This window comes from Mercenaria mercenaria, chromosome 5 (genome assembly GCF_021730395.1).
Source record: "Mercenaria mercenaria strain notata chromosome 5, MADL_Memer_1, whole genome shotgun sequence".
Classification (NCBI taxonomy): domain Eukaryota; kingdom Metazoa; phylum Mollusca; class Bivalvia; order Venerida; family Veneridae; genus Mercenaria; species Mercenaria mercenaria.
The window spans coordinates 56,444,424-56,466,338 of NC_069365.1; the positions used below are offsets into that span (position 1 = coordinate 56,444,424).

Genomic DNA, 21,915 nt, shown 5'->3' on the forward strand with positions numbered 1-21,915 from the left:
CACGTTAGCTTCCGGTTGGACATGCGCACATACAAATATGAAGGTAACCTACCTCCTTAAGAAGAATTTAGTGAAATGGAGAATGAAAGGAACGGCGACGCCGACACTGGCGCCGAAGATGACGCCGGAGCGAGTACAATAGTAATTATTATTCTAAAGATACCGTAGCAATATTAAATCGGAGAGATTGGGATTGTGAAAAAATGGCGCAAAAATGCCATTTTTGTTAACACTATTATCATATATGTACGTCTTCATAAATTCACATGTTACCTTCACAGTACTTAGTATATACATGGGTTACAATTAATAATGGGTTCTTAAACTCACCTGTACTAATCCAACGAGAAGGCACAGTGATGACGCAATTGCTATTTTCGCGTGATTAGGAAGCTCTATTTCTATTGGATCAGCTGCATCTGTGGCTGTTGCATTTGCCTCTTGCGTAAGAGTTTTTGTCACATCAGGCCCAAGTATAGACGCAGCGAGCTCCGGATTGTAGAAGCGAGAGATGACTGACCCGGTAAGTAAACTGCATAATGCAACAGTACCTAAAGGTGAAGAGTATTAAATGTAACACATCTAAGGCATGTTATAAGGATGACTTTATCGGTATAAATTATCGATGAAGAACATTCGGTTAAGTATTTACCTCTTTAGAGCATTGAACAATATCTTAACCTTCGATTCCAGCGGGGAAGTTGCCATATTGGAAACAAGAAATATCTTTAAAAAAGATGGTCGGCGAATTGTAATAAGACAAGAAGTTTATAAGGTTTTCATATCATTTGTGTTATCCTATCATCTATTTAACATTTTGCAAATAGCAAAACTTTTTCACAAAGGTTTCGTAGGGACGCAGTTTGTTTCGTTTTTTTTCTACGACCAATAATTACAGCAGTGGTCTGGAAGACACTGCTAATCACACCCTTATTCATGTGATGCGCAAACCGTATTCAGCTCTCTCTGTAATTTTTTATCTGGTTTATATTATATTTATTAAACTTACTTATCATTTTTTAGACATAACAATATCCTAGCGAAACGTAGCTTCAAAATTGTAAGCAGCGTCATTAAGGATAAACACTTTGTCTGAGAGTTCACTGAAGCGTTGCACATTTAGCAGAATGAAAAAAAAATAGAGTGAAAAAGAAATAGACACTCTCGTCCAAGCAGAGTGTTGCATAAAACATTATCTATAATGCGTAATCAAGTAATCTGATTTGCAAACTTAAGTAACGTGGCATGGGTCACGAATTCTTTCTTAGACGGCGTTCGCCGAAAAATCAAGCTAGAAACGATTAAATGGTTAACAACAGCCTCGCTCGACTTTTCAACAGCCTTGTCAGTTGAACGAATATTAATATCGGAAACGCGGCACAATTGGTAAAAATTCAAAACAGTGATTTAGAACCTGTAAAATGCATGTCAGCTTATCACAGAGGACAAGAATGTGAAAAACCCAATTTACATAGCCAGTCGTATTACCATTGAACACCTGTAAGCCTGATTCCGATGTCACTTGAAAACTAGATCTTCAAGGTAAGGGATTTACGTTTTTATCTATCAGAAGAAACAAATCCATTCATTACATGAATGTGGTAAAGTTAGGGCTCTAGTGGTCTCTGTCCTTACGGCAGCTACAGTATTGCCATACGTTCCTAATGAACACATCAGCACTGGAATGCTTGGAGACAGGCTAAAGAGATTTTCCACCAGTTTCAAACTTTTGTATATCAGTCAAGATAGAATACATGAAATTAGTTTATGGTTTAAAAAACCTTTGATAAAGACTTACCCATAGAAATGTGTTTGGATGTACCGAAGATAAAGTAGATGAGTACAGGGAAGAATGCCATGTAGAGACCAACCACAGGTGGAAGTTCCGCCAGTAGTGCATACGCCATTCCTAGAAAATGCAAATATACTTTGACAATGATTGATAAAAAATTTGAACCGCGGAGGTAAAAAGGGGCTTCATGTATTTCGTTTTATTTCAACCGTTTATTGGTTGTGTATGCATAATTTGAAAGTAAAATTTGTAAGAAAAAAATTCCTCTGGAAGCAGATAACACAACAAAGTAAAATACTAGCAGATTCAGTATGAATGAGCCTGTCTATGGGGGTAAGGAAATGTGCAACGCACCTCACGCCTCCTAGCGCCGGCTTAAGGGGAATTCAGTTACCGTACAATTGAACGCACTCCATATTCCAAAAGCACAAGACACTATAACAACATTGAAGGTAATATTATTGCTCAAATACAAAGAGATTTCAAACATCTTTCAAGCATCCCATACAAAGTTACAAAATTAAAGTTGTTAATAAACAATATTTTGTTTGTTCGTATTTTTGTTTTGGGTTTAACGCAGTTTTTCAACGGTATTTCAGTTATGTAACGATGGGAAATGAACCTGACCAGTGTTCCTTGATTCTGTGCCAGTACAAACATTTTCTGCTTAAGAAACTGCCAACTTCCTCACATGAATCAGAGGTGGAGGACGAATGATTCCAGACACAATATTTTCTATCAAATCGTCACGGAGAACATACGCATCGCCCGGGGATCAGCGTTTCCCCAACGGGCTTAAACAACCTTCATAACGCTTTATATACATACTGGTATCCGTATATTGATATGAGGTGTAATTAATGTTCAAAACTATAGTGGCTCTACCAAGGTGCCCGTCCGTGCTTGGCACGCGGGTCTTCCAACAACATTAAAAGCTGCATCATGGAAAGTCGCAATATGACCTAATATCATGTCAGCGTGGCGTTAAACAAAACCCCCGAATGTCCCGCTCCCTACCCCAACCCCCCCCCCCCCCACCCACACACACACGCCCCGAAAAAAAACACGATCGACTCGATATCTGAATCTGCATTACGCAAAAATAGTTATAACGTCCATAGACTCGTCGGTTAAAATTCCTAATTCAATGAAATAATGACGTAAATTTGCATAAAATGAATGCTAATCACATATTCCAATGTTAAGAGCTAAAGACATTGTAGTTAAAATAAGTTGTCTACAATACTGTGCGATGTGCAAAAAAGTTGAAGCGATCTATAATATAGTACAATAAAAGTAATCTTCCTTCTAGAAAGACTATTGTGTATTCACCGTTTCCTAGAAAATACAAATGAAATACCTTGGGGAAGCTGCATTATGCCGACAGTAAGGCCAGATATTATATCGTTCGGTAGGTCGTCCCTCCATTTGTATTTTCTCATTATTTTCCAAAGAGGAAATCTTTTCGTTAAAAACTTCTTTTGGGAGGCTTTGTCACATGGACATACGCTTTTCATTTGTCTTTTGCAAGCGGCTGGAAGACTCAGAGATGGATCATCCGGGCGTCTATAGTCATTCCGGAAGTCGACCGTTTTCTTGCACCTAAGAGAAAAATATAACATACAACATTTGCATATTTCAGTCTTACTTCAAGAAGGAAATGTTTAGTTTCATTTCCTGGCTCTAAAATCTTGAAGTAAACATCTTAATTTGATGCAAATCAAAATGCTGTCAGACAGAAATAATTCTAGCGGAATAACTCGGTTACCATCGAAGCAAGCTTTACATTTTTTTTATTCACAGGAAGTTCTGCCCATTTTAACGACGATACATCAATCTACCATAGTTCACAGACAAGACTATAGTTTACAAATTTCTTAAATCACAAACAACATCTATCCATAGCAATCTAAAAATTTATTTAAAAAGGCTACCTGTTCTTGAGAGCATCATAGTACTCGTTCTCGGCGCCAGAGACAACTGTAATCGGAGGCGTGGTACCATCAAGGTCCAGTACCACGTGAAACTGCGGATTCTGATTCATACTGACACGTGATTCGTTCTTCTCGTGTCTGAAATTGTAAAATTCTTAATGATTATTCTTCAATGTGTATTTGAAGAAAATTAAGCTCGAAAAGAAAACGTGTCCGAAAATAATCTGATGAATAAATTTACTGAAATTTCCTAAGACAATAAATTTAGACATTGTAGTTTCCTCACACAACGAAGTAGATTGCTGATCAAGTAATGCGACATTCAAACACATTCATGCAATAATAATTCATGTAATAATAAAAAACAACAACAACGATGATATTGATAATAAAGAAATTATCATAATAATATTGGTGATGATGAGTAGGAGGAGCATGATGATGATGATGATGATGATGATGATGACGACGACAGCGATGATGATGTTGACGACGAAGAGAAAAACTTACTGTCGTAATTAAGCCATTCAGTCTACTTAAATGTTTAGCTCATCGGTTCATAGCACTTCTGCAAATTTTTGATTAAACATACAACACTTACGCTTCATTTTCCTTCGTCATCTTTCACAAAATAAAGAAAAAATACTTTATTCAAGAAAAGTTAAAAGCAAATTTATTTATCTAATATTCGTCAGGAAATATTTGTTTTAATATAAACAATGACCAAAAAGCAGATAAGGCAGGTTTTATATAGACAAGCAAACGGGTTTTTTGACGTAATTCGCGGTCAAGCGTGAGGTCAGAATTTTCCATAATTAATACCATTAATAATACTTAAGGCCGTTACAAGAAAAACAAAATGTACGTTATTATTATAAGCCATTTTTATGACAAACGATGGTTATCTCAAATAAAGATTGTTTCTTATATCGCCGTCTGTTTACCGTTTTTTGTGAGGGGACTCTCAGGTCATGCATTGTCCAGATGTATATTATTATTATGAAATCTAATAACAAGACTGATGGACCTCACAACGGAGTATTCATCGCTTGTTGTTGTTGTTGCATGTACACTCATTTAATGCATTCGGCTTTTTGACAGGTATGTATGTTTGAGTCTTCATGTTACGCTGCATATGCATGATTGAAATAAAAATTGTTTTTGTTATCTGTATGTAATCTGACTCACATGTTTACATATTTACCCTTATATGAAAATAAAGTGGCACTTAGTCACAAATAAAATTGTTTTATGGCAACAAAAATGTGCGTCAATTTATTAATAAAACGTCAGGAAGATTCAACTTCACCAAAACAGAAATGGGATTACTACAAAACCAGCAAAGTGTGTCACATATTTATAAAAGATAAAATTCGTATTAAAATACAAATTTCTCTTAATATTTTAGACGTGATTTTCTTTCCTGATGGGCCCTGCCACTATAGTTTTCAGAACAACAACAACAACAAACAAGAGGGTCATGATGACCCTGGACCGCTCACTAGAGTAATATGAGCTACATGTTTCAAATGTCAAACTGATGATTTTTAGAAACTTTTTGGAAGATTTTCCTATGTACAATCAAGTAACCCCTGGGTCAGGGCCAATTTTATCCTGAGGGTCATGATTTGAACAAAGTTTGTAGCAGTCTACTAGGCAATGTTACATATTAAATATCTAAGATCTAGGCCTTCTGGTTTATTTTTAGCAAATTTATGAAGATTTCCCTATGTACAATCAAGTAACCCCTGGGGCTGGGTCAATTTGACCCTGGGGGTCAAGATTTGAACAACTTTTGTAGAGGTTCCCTAGGCAATGCTTCAAGTCAAATATCTAAGCTCTAGGCCTTCTGTATTTTTTACAGAAAATTTTGAAGATTTTTCTATGTACAATCAAGTAACCCCATGGGGCGGGGTCAATTTGACCCTGGGGGTCATGATTTGAACAAATTTTGTAGAAGTCTACTAGAAAATGCCACGTGTCAAATATCTAAGATCTAGGCCTTCTGGTTTATTTTTAGAAATTTTTTGAAGATTTTCCTATGTAAAATCAAGTGACCCCTGGGGCGGGGTCAATTTTGACCCCGGGGTTCATAATTTGAACAAATTTTGTAGAGGTCCACTAGGCAATGCTTCAGGTCAAATATCTAAGCTCTAGGCCTTCTGGTTTTCTTTTAAAGGAAATTTTGAAGATTTTTCTATGTACAATCAAGTAACCCCATGGGGCGGGGTCAATTTGATCCTGGGGGTCATGATTTGAACACATTTTGTAGAAGTCTACTAGGAAATGCCACACGTCAAATATCTAAGATCTAGGCCTTCTGGTTTATTTTTAGAGATTTTTTGAAGATTTTCCTATGTAAAATCAAGTGACCCCTGGGGCGGGGTCAATTTTGACCCCGGGGTTCATGATTTGAACAAATTTTGTAGAGGTCCACTAGGCAATGCTATATGTCAAATATCTAAGCTCAAGGCCTTCTGGTTTATTTTTAGAAAATTTTGAAGCTTTTCCTATGTAAAATCAAGTGACCCTTGGGGTGGGGTCAATTTTGACCCCGGGGGTCATGATTTGAACAAAGTTTGTAGAGTTCTACTAGACAATGCTACATGTTAAATATCTAAGCTCTAGGCCTTCTGGTTTATTTTTAGAAAATTTTTGAAGATTTTCCTATGTAAAATCAAGTGACTCCTAGGGCGGGGTCAATTTTGACTCCGGGGTCATGATTTGAACAATTTTAGTAGAGGTCCATTAGGCAATGCTACACATCAAATATCTAAGCTCTAGGGCTTCTGGTTTTTGAGAAGAAGATTTTTTAAGATATTCCTATGTAAAATCAAGTGACCCCTGGGGTGGGGTCAATTTTGACCCCGGGGTCATGATTTGAACAAACTTGGTAGAGGTCCACTAGGCAATGCTTCACACCAAATATCTAAGCTCTAGGCTTCTGGTTTTTGAGAAGAAGATTTTTAAAGTTTTTCCCTTCGGTTGCCATGGCAACCAGAGTTCTGCATGGAATTCAATTCTTTGAATAATTTTTGTAGAGCTTCACCCGAGGAACACTCCTGTGAAGTTTGGATGAAATTGGCCTAACGGTTTATGAGGAGATGTCATTTAAAGTAAAAAGTTTACGGACGGACGACGGACGGTGACCCATCCAAATAGCTCACCCTGAGCCTTTGGCTCTGGTGAGCTAAAAACACTGAGTACTTCTGACTTTCTTACAAAAAATCCGAAGCTAAATTCTCGGTGCACGTACCAGGACATAATTTTTTATGTGATAGTATAATTTCATTTGGTACCTCTCATGTTTCCGTACAGGGCTGTGAACTATGGTAGAACTAGTGATACGACTTTTCCTCAAGACGGATGTACACGTGCAGAGATAAGTGCGGTAATCAAATGCATGGTCCAATATTTTTGCATCTGTGCTGGTTATTTAAGAAAAAATAACTAGCACAGATGCAAAAATATTGGACCATGCATTTGAATACCGCACTTATCTCTCTGCACGTGTACATCCGTCTTGAGGAAAAGTCGTATCACTAGTTCTACCATAGTTCACAGCCCTGTAAAAACGCGCACGCGCACACACACCTACCCCCCCCCCCCCCCCCCCCCCCACACACACACAGAGACACACACAAATATCGACATATCAAAACCGATGACTGTGTTGATGCAAAACTATCATTTAGCACACACATTTGTACTTACCGTCGCTTCCAAGCTTCTTTTAGTAATAAAGACATATTTGTCATGTTGGATGGTGAAATACTGTAATACCTCGTTTATCACGTAATTCATAGTCACAAAGCACGGACGGCACCAAAACTACTGAGAACCGCCCTATAATACTTATCACAGTATATTTGCAAACGCGCCTTAGATCTCGGAGCCTACTACCTCACGTGTTTTCAGTAATAAACCATACGCCTTAGACCTCGGAGTCTGCCTCACGTGTGTTTAGTAACAAACCACACGCCTTAGACCTTGAAGCCTACTGCCTCACGTGTTTTCAGTAATAAACCACACCTCTCATCACTTTTTTCTTGGAACTAATCAAAATTAAGTTACACACAAACACATTTTATTTCACATTTCATCAGACTGTCCTTAAATATATAAAAAGATTTTTTTCTTTTTAAACAACGAGTAAGTTTTTCAATTTTTTCTCACATTTTCTTTTTGTTCGAAAATTGCGATCGGGCAGTAAAATCATATCATATATTGCACACGCGTTTGACGTAAAACCGTTAATCCGGTCAAATCATGAAAACAATTAAATTCCAAAACAGAGAGAAGGAGACTGCTGGTATATCTAGCATCTGTTGCAATCGCGTCAATAATATCTTTGGATTGTATACAAACATCTATAGATATTCTCTAACATTTCATTTGCCTTATCGATTAGTACACTGCCTGCTCGTAAGAAAATAACACTACAAATACGATATTGTTTGTCATCAATGTTAATTAAACTATTTTCGATTGAAATGAATTTGTCAGTATACGGCCACAGGGCTAAATAAGACTGATGTTTAGTATTTTGCTATTTATCAAAGTGGAAACATGGAAAACGGGACAAAGGGGTGCACACGATAGTCTGAGCCTAGACTAGCTCCTAGACTATGATATTCTTATTTATTTTTTATTCATAAAGTTGTGAATATAGCCAGTCTATATCCTAGGTCCAATATCACGACAATATTACAATCAGTTCTCTGAGAAAATCTGTAAAATATACTGGCACTTGTCACTATTCCATTAAATAAAAGAACAATTACAAACATCTGAAATTCTATGACAAATTCTTTATTATCAGTCTAGTGGCTAGTTTAGTGCGAGCCTAGTGGGTAAAGACGTAAAAAAGTATTATATTGTGTTGCCACTGGTAACTATATACGATGTGCATCGAAAAAAATGAGAAATTCAACTATCTACATTGATTGTAGTCAGTGACATTAAGGGTGCAGTGTGTGTTTTGGTTTTAATTGGCGGGGGAGGGTGTGTGTGTGTGGGGGGGGGGGGGGGGGGGGGGGGGGGGTTGCAAAATGTTTACCATCTTAACGTTGAAATTAGTAGTGAAGCAATATTCACAGTACTTAATGTATTTAGTTACTTTTATAACACACTTCGTTTCTACGGTGTAAAATATTTATTCAGCTGTTTTACTAAGACCTCAAATTATACTGCAATAAGACTGACTGAATAAAAAATAGCTAAACTGTATTAGCAAATAAATTTGGGGAAAAGTATCTCAGCAAGGACCTTGAATTGTCCACTTGCCATTTTGAAGTACAGCTGTTTTATAAATGATTCTCATTAAGTTCTGGTGGAGGAAAGGTAGGTCACTCTATTAGTTGTTGTGGGTCTTTAAACATAAACATGTTGGTACTAATAAACACATTTATCGTTCTTAAAATGGTCTGTAGGTAAATATTTTGTTTATAAGTAACTGGTTCACTAAGAACTAAACAACAAACGATTATTTACATTCTATACAGTCACGTTTTCCTAAATTACTAGTTTCCATTAAAATGAATTACAAATGATTATAGTGGGACAAATGAACTTGACACTACGGTTTTTGTTGTATGTGTATGTCAGCTTATTTAAGGTTGCCACATCAATCCTATATTCGGCGACACTTTCAGGAGACTATTAGCAACTTTAATGGAATAAGGTCAGTAATTCGGTCGAAAATGTGCTTCCGTGGTCAAAAGAAGTCCAAAGTAATAGGTCCTAATTTTCCCTTTTTCTGCGCAAATTCGTGTAGAACATGTGCTCTAATCACACTTTTTCACTGCTAAAATACATTCTGCATGAAATGAGACGATTTTCATGTTTGTACTCCAACGATGGCGAGTTTTGCAGATCTAAACCGAAAGTAGGCGTTTGTAGTGCGGAGAAGAACAATTATGCAAATAGCAGACCTTCACTGACGGACTATTCAATCCCCTATTTCCTTTTCATTTGATAGAACTTATATGAAAAAAAAATGGTGTAGGAAAAAGTGATGTTCTATAAAGATACGAAGTTGCCGGGTTTTTTTATATGAAACAAAGAAGGATTTGAATTAGTAACCTTTAACCTAATGGGAGAACAGTACAAGATACAGAAAAAGCTCCCACTTCAGAAGCATTCCTGGTCATTTAACCTGCCAATGTAGAATCAATACATGGGACTCATATCTCAAAGGTAAGTAACTTTAAGCTGGAGGAGTGTGAGCTCGAGATCACGACCCCTGGTTTCGTAGCCAGACAGTGACACCACTGGACCTCTGTGTCCGTTTCATTTTTTTGTAATTCCGTTATTGTTTACAGAACGTAACCATGATAATAATTGGAAGTACATTCAGGCGGCCGCGGCAGCCTTATAACCAAACGTCACGCTACGCTCAATAGGTATCGTGTCCAATTTTCATTGAAACATGACAGTTTTTTGACAAAGAAAAAAAAATATGGAGTTAGACAAGTTTATGAGTATGCAATGCATCATTTATTGACAAAAGACTCTAAACTAAACTGTCTGATATTGATTGTGTAATTAGTATTTTGATATCTATTGATCGTTATAAAGTTCGTATATGTATGCATCATTGTTTTTAGCCTAATTGATTTATAAGATATATAACTACATAAGTTTTGAAAACCGATCACGTGTAATATTGTACATATTTATCAATAGCTCTGGCTGTGTTCACAGAAACTTGGGATTTAGACCAGCTACGCCCCTGCCCTGGTCTACAATTTGGCCAAACGCAACAAAGACCATGGGACAACATCGATAACAGCTCCCAAAAAAAAAAAAAAAAATAAAAATCAATCCATTTTTTTTAAACCACAGAAATACCCACTGATGTCTTATCTTCGAGGCTGGCCCAAAGCCCCAAGTATCTGTGGCTGTGTTGGCTCTGTCGGTGTGCTTCAAGGGACTCTACTCTTACCTTTTTATTTTGTTGTTAATACAATTGTCATCATCGTAAATTACATAACAAAACAATTAGTTATTTGTTTGGGATAAAAGTTTAAGCACTTTAACGACTAGTAATATTTTGTAAAATGCAGACTAAAGCAATTTAGTATTTTCCTGTCAAATATGTCAAATCATTTGCAGAAAAAAAAACGTTAAGTTAATAAGGTCATAATTGCATATTTATTGTAACGTATCTAAATGAAAAATTGTATCCCTTTTAAATCCGCGTTAAGATTACGGATATAAAACGAAACCCTGTCCATAGTGCGGAACTGCTCGATTAACGTTTAGGAGTATACCATCAAAACACAGAAATATTTGATAAACATGATAAATGGACAACATCTGCACCAACAATCTACCTGTCCGTTACATGTTCTACGGTATACCGTAGGCTCAAAAAGTCGTCCCCCTTTACAATGAATAATCTCAAAAAGTTATCCCCCTTTAAAATGAATACCACAAAAATAAACAATTGCTGAAAAGTATGTCCCACTTAGATATGTGGAATTTCAACACTGACATTAATGCAAATCAAAAGATATGCAACAGTTCTTTGAAAATGGTGAGTTTTGAAAATGGTGAGCTTTTAAAGGCGTTGAACTGTCCGAACGCGTTGCCCCTTTACGCATTCCTATTTCCGAAATTCAATGTATATACCAGTAATCTGACAATTGTTTTGTAGAGTATTAGATATGTTTTATATACTGTTCAATTTTCATGTGAAAAAAAACCCCTTCTTTCTACGATTTTGTGTTGTTTTAATTTTTTTTCCTCAAAATGTTAAGGCTATATAAGCGTTAAACGTGCGTTGTTAGAATAGTATATAATACTGATTACGTGGCACGTTTTGTCTAAGTATTCTAAGTTTGTCAGTATTAAGCAGACCTACCTATTTAATTGAAACATAACATGTAAATATTTAACAAGCAATAACAACAAAAACAAGTCGTCAACAAAACAACAACAACAACAATACTAGCCTTATCAAAGGCCCTACACCAGAGCCTTCAAAGCAGAAATTCACTAATAATAATATATGGTTCGTGCTATCCGATTTATAATACAAATCACTAATGTAGCATGCAACATACTGTAATATACATGATCAGAAGCGTGGTATAAAATAATTCATTAACAAAATACCTGACGTTTGAAGTTTTACCTCAATTCGTTAATTCCACAACAATTTATAATAACAAGTTTATCATTATACATGTACACAAACACAAAGTATATTATGTACAAAATCCTTTAAAACTACAAGCTGCAATGAATTAGTACTTTAGGTAGCGAAAATTTGCCACATGTTACGTACTTTATATATTATTTTATGTGTATTGAACGAGAGAATTGTGTACATAAATACTTGTCGGATTTTATAGTGCGAGAGTTCTATATTTAGCGTGTATTGGGTATTTCCTACGCGAATACACTGGCGTAGCTGCCTGGGGGAAAATAGCAATTAAACGAAATGTTAATATATCGATTCGCCCGATAGGGACAAAAACTATTATATTATTTCTACGTTCTTATCACACGCACATCAAAACCGATGTATGGTTAGCTAACTAAAACTTACCTGGTTTTATGTTACTGGTGCGTTAATTTATAGATGTTCTTCAATACTTACATTGGCCAACTGTCTACAGATTTAAACATGCAGATTAATGGAGTGGAGCGAGCCAGTCGAATTTTACCACGCATCTGTAATCAAATAGAACATCTAATACTTGTATTATTGAATATCATAAATGTGAATTGAAGGTTTTCACAGAAAAACGGAAATGATAGCAGAAAAATGCCAAAAAGAGTAATAGAAATTCTATATCAAATAACTCCTCAGCAAATTACTTCCGAATTTTTTATTTTTTTATTTCAGTCTAAAGGTCCCACGACGCAATATATCAAATGTTTGATTTAATATTTTAAGTCCCGTTTATTTCAGTCCTATCTTTTAACCCTAGCCTTTTTCATGATTTCGCATCATTAATGATGAAAAAGCATTTTCTTCTTATCTAGATCTGATACTTAAATTTTAATTTCGTCCTCCCTTTTAACCTTACGATATTTTCTTTTATCTGTCTCTGATTCATTTTAAAGGGTGCTAGATTTGTTTGTAATACTTCACGCTCAAAGGGTCAGTCTGATAGAAATGTCACGGATAAAATTCTGAATTGTACAGATTCGTTTCTGTGTGATTGTTGTTTAAACTTAGTACACATTTTGATGTGCATTTAAAGTTTTGTTCCAAAGTAAAACTTGATTGTATCAACCCAGTGCGTTTTACTAGCGCTGTTCAACGGTGGAGACTTCTTATCACGGAGATTAACGCGTACACAACACCGCCGGTGTGAAGTCCTAAATTATTGTATGTTCCGCTTTTTCAGCATGCATTTTTTGTTTGTTTTTATGTGCGTCAATTATGCAATGTTTATTTAGTTGCCGCTGTATATAAGTCCTATTTTTCCTTCCAGAAATTTAACTCTCAAGGTTTAGTATTATTTTGAAAACTGAAATAGACTAACGAAATGTGTAACAATATTTTCTATCATTATAACTTAGCAAATAGCCGAAAACATGTACAGTGGCGGAGAAAGGGCATGGAAAATATATTTTCTTTCACGTACGCATGCATTAGTCTTTGTGTGCTCAAGTAGCAGCCTTTACGTGCACAAGCGGTGACTTTCGCATGCGTAGGTAAAGACCATCTCGTGCGAACATAGTATCTTTCGCATACGCATGTTACACCCATTTCATGCGGCCACATAATAGCTTTTTATGCGTGCGCAGTCAAAATCTCTCAGATGTTCACGCTGTAGCTATCATAAATATATCGCTTACGCCATTGATAACTTCGCATGTGTACGTAAGAGCTTTAATTATGTACGCACGCAAAGGCTTTCACGTGTGCATGTAAAGGCTACCATGGGCGCACTCAAAAGCTATAGCGTGCTCACGCAAAATAATCTGTACTTGCATTCACTCGCGTCAATCCCACCGTTCGAAGGTTTAATAATACATGATGAATGCAAGTTTGATTTTTTTATTATTTTTACCGACAACATGCATACATGCAAGTGCTATAATATCATTTTGTTTCGATTCAAAATAACAGACATATTTAAATACGAAATAAAACAAATACACGATATATAACACCGTGTATATAGCATTTATTTAACTATCTGACAGTAGACGCGGGGAGATTTTCCGCCAGCCCGTGATGCATGCACTCGTGCACATGCGTTCATAATGCATATACTTATGTACATCATACATGTCTTTAAGTGCACTGGTTGATTGCAGTAGCTGCCGTTACGAAAATATAATTATAACACAAATCTAGGAAAAATGTCTCTTCTGTCAAACTTTAATTCAACAAAAATGTAAACTGCATGTTGCTGAGTAATATACATCATATATCTCTCTCTAACATCATCTTTTAGCTACCAGTAATTATTTGAAAATATCTCGATACGTACCGCGGTAGAGACAAACCGGTACGATTGTCAGTCGACTGTGCACCTCTACGTTCAAAGGTAAGTGCCTGGCTCGGTCTTTCGGTGTCATGGGGCCCGTGCCCTCACGCTCTCCAACACCCAGTCGGCTTGGAAGTGACGTTCATTCAATGAAAGTTTAGACAAAAAATGCAGCAGAGGTCAATACTTCATACTTATCTTTCAAACAATTTCCGATCCCCTTACACGAGGGGGTATCTCTTCCCATACCTACCCCAGAGACTGAACATAATTGGGGGTTCTACTAAATAATGATGTCTGCACTGAGGGCGTAATATAACTCGGCCTCCTCCTGCTTTCGTATTAATGATAATGTAAACCCAAGATGCTTCAGCGTCAACCAGTTCATACCTATATTTCTAAAATATTCAGGGGGAAACACCACTGACCTCCTTACACGAGGTGGCAGCCCCTCTCATACCTATCCCCAGAGGTTGAACATCATGTGGTGTAATATCAAAGTGATGTCCGCATTGAGGTCGTTATATGCATTGATCTCTTAATGATATTTTGTCATTCAGAATTTAAACCAAAAAAGCACCAGAGGCCACCATTTCATACTATAATTAAAAAAATCAAATAGGAGGACCCTAAACCCAATAAAAAAAGGGGATACACTCTCCCGTACTTACCCCCACATGGAGCTACGCATCTCTCTGGTGAGGCTTTCGTCCTCCTTTTGCGACCGTGTCAAAATTTTCTGGACCCCGGCCTGAGTGTAGAAAATCAATCACCATAACCAAGTATGCAATGCTATATAAAATATCAGTACATGTATGTAGATATTTTAATGTTCGCAAATTATAACCTAAGAATGTGTCAAGACAACCTTGAACTTACCGTGTGGCCTACTGACCAAATGTCCTTAACAAAAATCATCTAAATGATATATATTTTCATTAGGGAGCGCGGCTCATGTCAAGTTAATGTATAGGTGGTGCCTTGACGTTTTGCGGTCAGTCGGTGAAAATGTTTCAATGAGTTTTGTTTGTTTTTCAAACTGCTAATATTTAGGTAGTTGGAATATGTCCTTATCCGTGTCGTTCTAAGGCCTTCTTTGGAGAATTATTAAGGTCGCTGACTTCGTGTAGGGACAAAGCTTTTTAGTTGGCAAGCCGGAATTTCAGCGGGTTTTCCACTTTTCTAACGAAAGGACAACTTGGTTCTTCATTCAGCTTTAAACCTAAAGCTTTATAGTATGACCGGCTATACACAGCGTCGACAAAAAAAAACAACAACAACAAAACAACAAAGTCTTGTCAACTTCATTTCTAATTTTTCAAGTTTTCCAATTTTCAGCTTAGCTTTTGGCAAAAATAGAATAATTTGTGTCAAATCTTACACAGCAACTGCAGTTATACTTAATCAAAGAAAAATCGTAAACACGTCAAAATTACAGTACAATGGTTAGTTCAACTCTGAACCTGACATAACTCTTGACTTTTTAAAAGTATTTCGGGTAACACACTCCATATCCCTGCTTCAACTGAGGCAAATATAAACCCTTTTTATTCCCTCTTGACCCTTTTGAATCATTATGAATAAAATCAAAAATGTAGATCCCTCGGAAGCACCGAGAACAAGGCAAACAGTGAAAATTGCAGACTCGGTTTTATCGAGTCTGTTCATAAGAAGTAATGGAAAATGCTACACTGCCCACGCCCCCTAGCACCGGCTTAAGCAGTATTCAATCTTCAAATCTAAATGTGTTGAAATCAATGATCCCGAAGGACCAGAAAATATAATAACTTTGAGATAGAGTCGGAGCGACTTCTTACGGCCGCCACACAGCACTTAACACCCGCTGTTGTGAAATACATAAAATCTAAAAAGTAGATCACTCGGAAGCACCGAGAACAAGGCAAACAGTGAAAATTGCAGACTCGGTTTTATCGAGTCTGTTCATGAGAAGTAATGGAAAATGCTACACTGCCCACGCCCCCTAGCACCGGCTTAAGCAGTATTCAATCTTCAAATCTAAATGTGTTGAAATCAATGATCCCGAAGGACCAGAAAATATAATAACACTGAGATAGAATCGGAGCGACTTCTTACGGCCGCCACACAGTACTTAACACCTGCTGTTGTGAAGTAAATAAAATCTAAAAAGTAGATCCCTCGGAAGCACCTAGAACAAGGCAAACAGTGAAAATTGCAGACTCGGTTTTATTGAGTCTGTTCATGAGAATACAAAATTACCCACGCCCCCTAGCACGGGTTAAGTCGACCTTTCGCAAGGAAGTTATGGCATATTCATTGGTTTGATCACCTACTCAACTGTGACCAGAAATGCTTCTTTTCTTTTTTAAAATAAAAACGTACGTATAAATGTGCATTTCAACATGTAAACGGATAAGCAATATAAAATTCATATAAACACAAACCTTGTTGTTGTTTCACTTTCTGTTCGAACATCTAAATTAATAGAATTTTACAAATGTGTAACCCATGAAGCTTTTTCCATGCTGAATGGTTTATTGTCGAGCCCGCTTGCGGAAGCGAAGACATAGTTGTCCAGATAGCTGTTCGGTGTATGTGCGTGCGTACGTGCGTGCGTCCGTCCGTCCGGATTTGTTTGTCCGGACCATAACTTTGACATGCATGGAGCAATCTCGTTTATATTTGACATGAATGTTAACCTCAGTGAGACGGAGTGTCATGCGCAAACAGCAGGTTCCTATCTCAAAGGTCAAGGTCACACTTGGAGGTGAAAGGTTAAATTCAATAATGACTTTGTCCGGAGCATTTCTTCTTCATGCATGGAGGGATTTTGATGTAAATTGGCACAAATGTTCACAACCATGTGACGGAGTGTCATGCGCAAGAACTAGGACCCTAGGTCTAAGGTCAAGGTCAAACTTAGAAGTCAAAAGTCAGATACAAGAATGACTTTGTCCGGAGCATTTCTTTTTCATGCATGGAGGAATTTTGATGTAACTTGGCACAATTTTTTCACCATCATGAGACGGAGTGTCATGTACATAAACCTAGAATTACTTCCCTTTGTTGTTACTATAAATAACTTATATTGTAACTTTTTGCAATCATTTTTTATCAAAAATGTTTGCCTCAGTGAGACAGGGTGTCATGTGCAACTCCTAGTCCCTTTGACAGCTGGCGGGCTCGACATGTTGCCCGTGGACATCTAGTTATAATAAATATTACACACATTTTAGAAGTTAAAACCTGTTTCGGAGCATTAGATTTCTTTCCCCTGTTAAAGAAAAGCGGCCGCTTTTTGAGTATCGTTTGGATAGAAGCAATAATACTCGTGGATCTTGCATCTAGTTCAATAAATTTAATCTTCGTATTTTGGAAATAAATTTAACTGTTCCGGCGACCACTGAATGTCCGCGGCCACTGAATGACCAGCACAAGACTGAATCGATTATGTGAAATATTTTAGTAATGATTTTTAGCTCTACTATTCGAAGAATTTTCTGAGCTATTCTACTCACCCTGGTGTCGGCGTCAGCGTCACACCGTTAAATTTTTGCATGCAATCACGTAAAGCTATCATTTTAGGCATACAGCTTTGAAACCTTTTTCTTTCTTTTTCTAAGTCAATTACCAACCTCACTTGGTCAAGTCCCATAACTCTGACATGTATGTTGGCCAAATTATGCCCCCTTTTGGACTTAGAAATCCTGGTTAAAGTTTTGCATGCAACTTACTATCTCTAAAACTAATGCAGATACTGGATTGAAACTCTATAGATATTTTAACATATAGGGTAATATTCCTGCTTCTGGGACAACAATTCGAATAGTCGAGCATTAGCTGTCTTACGGACAGCTCTGTTTGGGCATAGGAAATAGAGATCAATATAATTGCACCTTTACTAATCCTACCTGTTCTGTATTACAAAAGTGCTTCTTCTGTGTCTGACATTTTGATACAAGCAAACTTGTATGATCTGCGCTATAGTGTGTAAGTAAATAGTTTATTATTATGACATGTGTTTATCGTACATATACAGTAACATACATAAAGAGATAATTACACCCGGCCCAACGAGCCTATAAGTCACCAAAAAATTCACAGTTCCATTAACACGTGAACCATTAATATTTACAAAAATGGTGAAAAAAGTATAAAATTCTTACTGGTATTTTATCTATATCAATGATCTACCTGACTTTGTTAAACACTCTAACGTTCGACTGTTTGCCGATGACACGGCTATCTATCTTTCTCTGACTGTCTCTTCTCATTCAAGCCTACTACAACAAGACTTATAACAACTGGAACTCTGGGAAACAAAATGGGACATGAAATTCAATCCATCTAAATGCCAAGTATTACAGATCACTTAGCGCAAAACACCAATACCAACACAGTACCTTTTATTCAATACCATCTTACAAACAGTACCAACTGCAAAATACCTTGGCATAACAACATCACACAACCTTACATGGAATGATCACATTGACAACATCACCAAAAAAGCAAATCAAACATTGGGTTTTCTAAGACGTAACATCAAAGTGCACTCAGAAGGGTTAAAATCACAAGCATGCAAAACACTTGTACAGCCCCAGCTGGAGTACAGTTCCACACTCTGATACTCTCATTGATCAGCTTGAGTCTGTGCAGCGCAGGCCTGCACGCTGGGCAAAGCGTGATTTCGGCCGTACTTCCAGTGTATATATAGACAACATGTTGACCTCCCTAAATTGGCGACGCCTTGCACTCCGTCGCATTGACCAGCGCCTGGTTGTGTTCTATTACATCTTGCATAACCAGGTTGCCATCCCACTACCGGACTACCTAACACCCAATACTAGATCTTCCAGAACCAGAACCACTCATTCCCAGACATTCGTTCAAGTAAAGTACCACACTCATCTAACTATCACAAATTTTCATTCTTCCCTGGTACAGTACTCAGTATATCATTGGAATGCCTTGCCTTCAGATGTTGTCAACTCGTCTGGGCCAGACTTCAGTCAGGCTGTAAGCCAGATTGAGCACATCTCACCTTAAATACACCGGCGCTGTTTTTAACCTGTTTTTTTAACCCTTCTTTTTCTCGCTTTTTACCTTTACTTTTACTCTTTTAATATTCTCGCTAGTTGACGCGCAAAGTCTAGGTCCCCAGCAGGGGTTTGACTAAATGGCAGATAGATAGATAGGTATTTCATTTTATTCTTGTCTATCGGCTTGTTAAAAGTTATTTTTTACCATAAGTAAGCTGGCAAAATCATATGAAGCAGGCTTTAGGGTGAATCAAACACATATGAATAAATCCTAAATGTTTTTGTTTTGCCAAAAGGTATGATGTTGCGTCTTAAACCGTTTTCATTTTCCACTCAATTGTGTAATTGCAAGGGAAGTAAACTTATAGATATCTCTGCTTATAAGAACTGGCCTGAGGCAAGAGTTGTCATTCTTTGCGGACCACTATTCAAACTTCTGTTATTGATATTAACAGAACTATAAAAAAAATCACATTTGTAAAATCATTTTTGGTTATTTCAAGGAATTGGAAATAATTTTCTAGATTTTATTCAATGTATTTCTATCGTTTAAAATGTTGGGGTCAGTCTTTATCTTGTTTTTCTTTCGACAGATACGTCAACGGGAGATTGCGTTCACACGAGTAAAATGTCTTCATTTGTAATGTTGCCTCTGGCATTAAATAATTTTAATATACATGTAATTTATCAGTGACAAATAACAACTGTTATGTACAGTATTTAATATAATTAGAACTAGTATCCCGGAGCGTTTTCTTGACCGTGTCAGATAAAAAATAGTTATTAAAGCGTTCCTTTCATTTTTTAAAAATAAAGTTATCGCGACGTTTTTAAAAACGTACCTTATCAAAATTCTGATAAAAATATCAGCTTGAGATATTAGATCACTAACAGTAAGGTTTACAAAATGGCCTTTGCTTGGTATATTCTTAAAGGTAACCGTGGTTTGAACTATTTTGCAATTTTTAAACAACTTTTTTTAAACCGTGCCGTTTTTTATAAATTTGTATAACTTATGGTATCTTCTCAAGCTCAAGTAGAGACAAATTTCAAAGTGATAGCCACTATCCAAAACGTTTGCAGAGAACTCATTTTACCATTAATTTTAATAAAAGAAACTTCAAACTATTGGTAAACAATTATAAAACACAAAATAAAAATGTCAATATCATTTTTTCTATGGTGCCTCAAGTAAACGGATTTAATGAGACAGAATTCATACTTTAACACAGAAAAAATAAGGTCAAATGCTGCGTTTCTGCTTTGAATTTTGCTTACTCCATTTAAAAACAACCTTAGAGCAAACGTAAAACCTACCTAAATTTCTTCCACAATATATAATCTAAGAGTGAAAGCAAAATAGAGAATTTTCACCTCGTGTAACTCAATATCTTTAAAGATGTGTAACTCTACCCCTTCTGTTTAAGTAGTAAATTCACTTTGAACACCAAAAAATCGCTTATAAGATTCACCATTTTCCATTTTTGTACAAGAAATCAACAATATGCCTTGAAAGAAGTAAAAACTTACTAGAAAAAAAGGAGAATAAGGGGAAAAAATTTGGTCCCAGTAGGGCTTGAACCTACGCCCCGCTAAGAATTGCAGTAAAAGTAGGTTTATGGTAGGAATTGAATACTCTTCAAAAAGGAGGTTCTCTATTAGTGATCTAACACCTTAAGTCATTTTATTTCCTTTTCACATTTCCATGGAGTGCCTAACGTTTCTACAGACTACACAAGTAATTTGATAAAAAGAATATTGTGAAAAGATAAGCTTCATTCCTGCTATTTCATTTCACATTTCCATGACGCGACTAACGTTTTAACTGACTACACAAAAAGAATTTTGTAAAAAGAGATAAGCTCCATTCCTGTTATTTCATTTAACATTTCCATGGCGTGACTAACGTTTTAACTGACTACACAAAAAGAATATTGCCTTCAATTTTCATTACTTATCTATCATGTATACTTAACTAATGAAAGTATTTTTAAGGGGATTTGTAGTTATTTCTGCAATGCTATCAGGTCGATTAAGGGGTATACAAGTAGAATTCCACTTCTTGTTCTTAGAGAGAAGTAAAATCCTCTTTCTATACCTCGAAATCGCCCCCTGATAGCATTGGTATGGCGTTTCAGCCATTGTAAACAAAATAAAATATCCGACCCTCTACTGCAGTTGTTTTTCTGTCAACACTCAATGAACTGGAAATGTAATAATTTCTTTGAAGCAAGACTTGCAAATTTTCAGAATTTTTGAATATTTTCTACTGATTTTGGCCAAAATACCAATACTGTGAGTAGTTTGGGGATATTTGATCGTGGTATAAATTAAGGATGTAATTAAAATCCTGAAATATTGTTCTCCCTTTTTGATTTCAACGTCTCGCGAAATCCTATAAAAAAGATTTGCTTTAGATCTTAAAAGTTTGTATGACAGTGCGTAAGCTAATACTAAATAAATGAGCCGTGCCGTGAGAAAACCAACATAGTGGGTGTGCGACCAGCATGGATCCAGACCAGCCTGCGCATCCGCGCAGTCTGGTCAGAATCCATGCTGTTCGCTTTTAAAGCCTACTACAATTAGAGAAACCATTAGCGAACAGCATGGATCCTGACCAGACTGCGCGGATGCGCAGGCTGGTCTGGATCCATGCTGGTCGCAAACCCACTATGTTGGTTTTCTCATGGCACGGCTCAAATAATTACTGC

At 36.7% G+C, this 21,915-nt stretch overlaps 1 protein-coding gene across 1 annotated transcript in view; it reads right to left on the reverse strand.

The window, feature by feature from the left end:
• The window catches only part of LOC123557300 (solute carrier family 26 member 6-like), a 31,648-nt gene extending 19,624 nt beyond the window's left edge, over positions 1-12,024 (reverse strand). Inside the window, exons 1-5 of the mRNA XM_053544616.1 lie at positions 11,867-12,024; positions 3,727-3,864; positions 3,153-3,394; positions 1,799-1,909; positions 331-551 (exon numbers count right to left, since the gene is read on the reverse strand). Coding sequence (XP_053400591.1) covers positions 331-551; positions 1,799-1,909; positions 3,153-3,394; positions 3,727-3,864; positions 11,867-11,919 — 765 coding nt within the window. The 5' untranslated portion in view covers positions 11,920-12,024. The remainder of the gene's footprint in view (positions 1-330; positions 552-1,798; positions 1,910-3,152; positions 3,395-3,726; positions 3,865-11,866) is intronic.
• Positions 12,025-21,915: the final 9,891 nt, after the last annotated feature.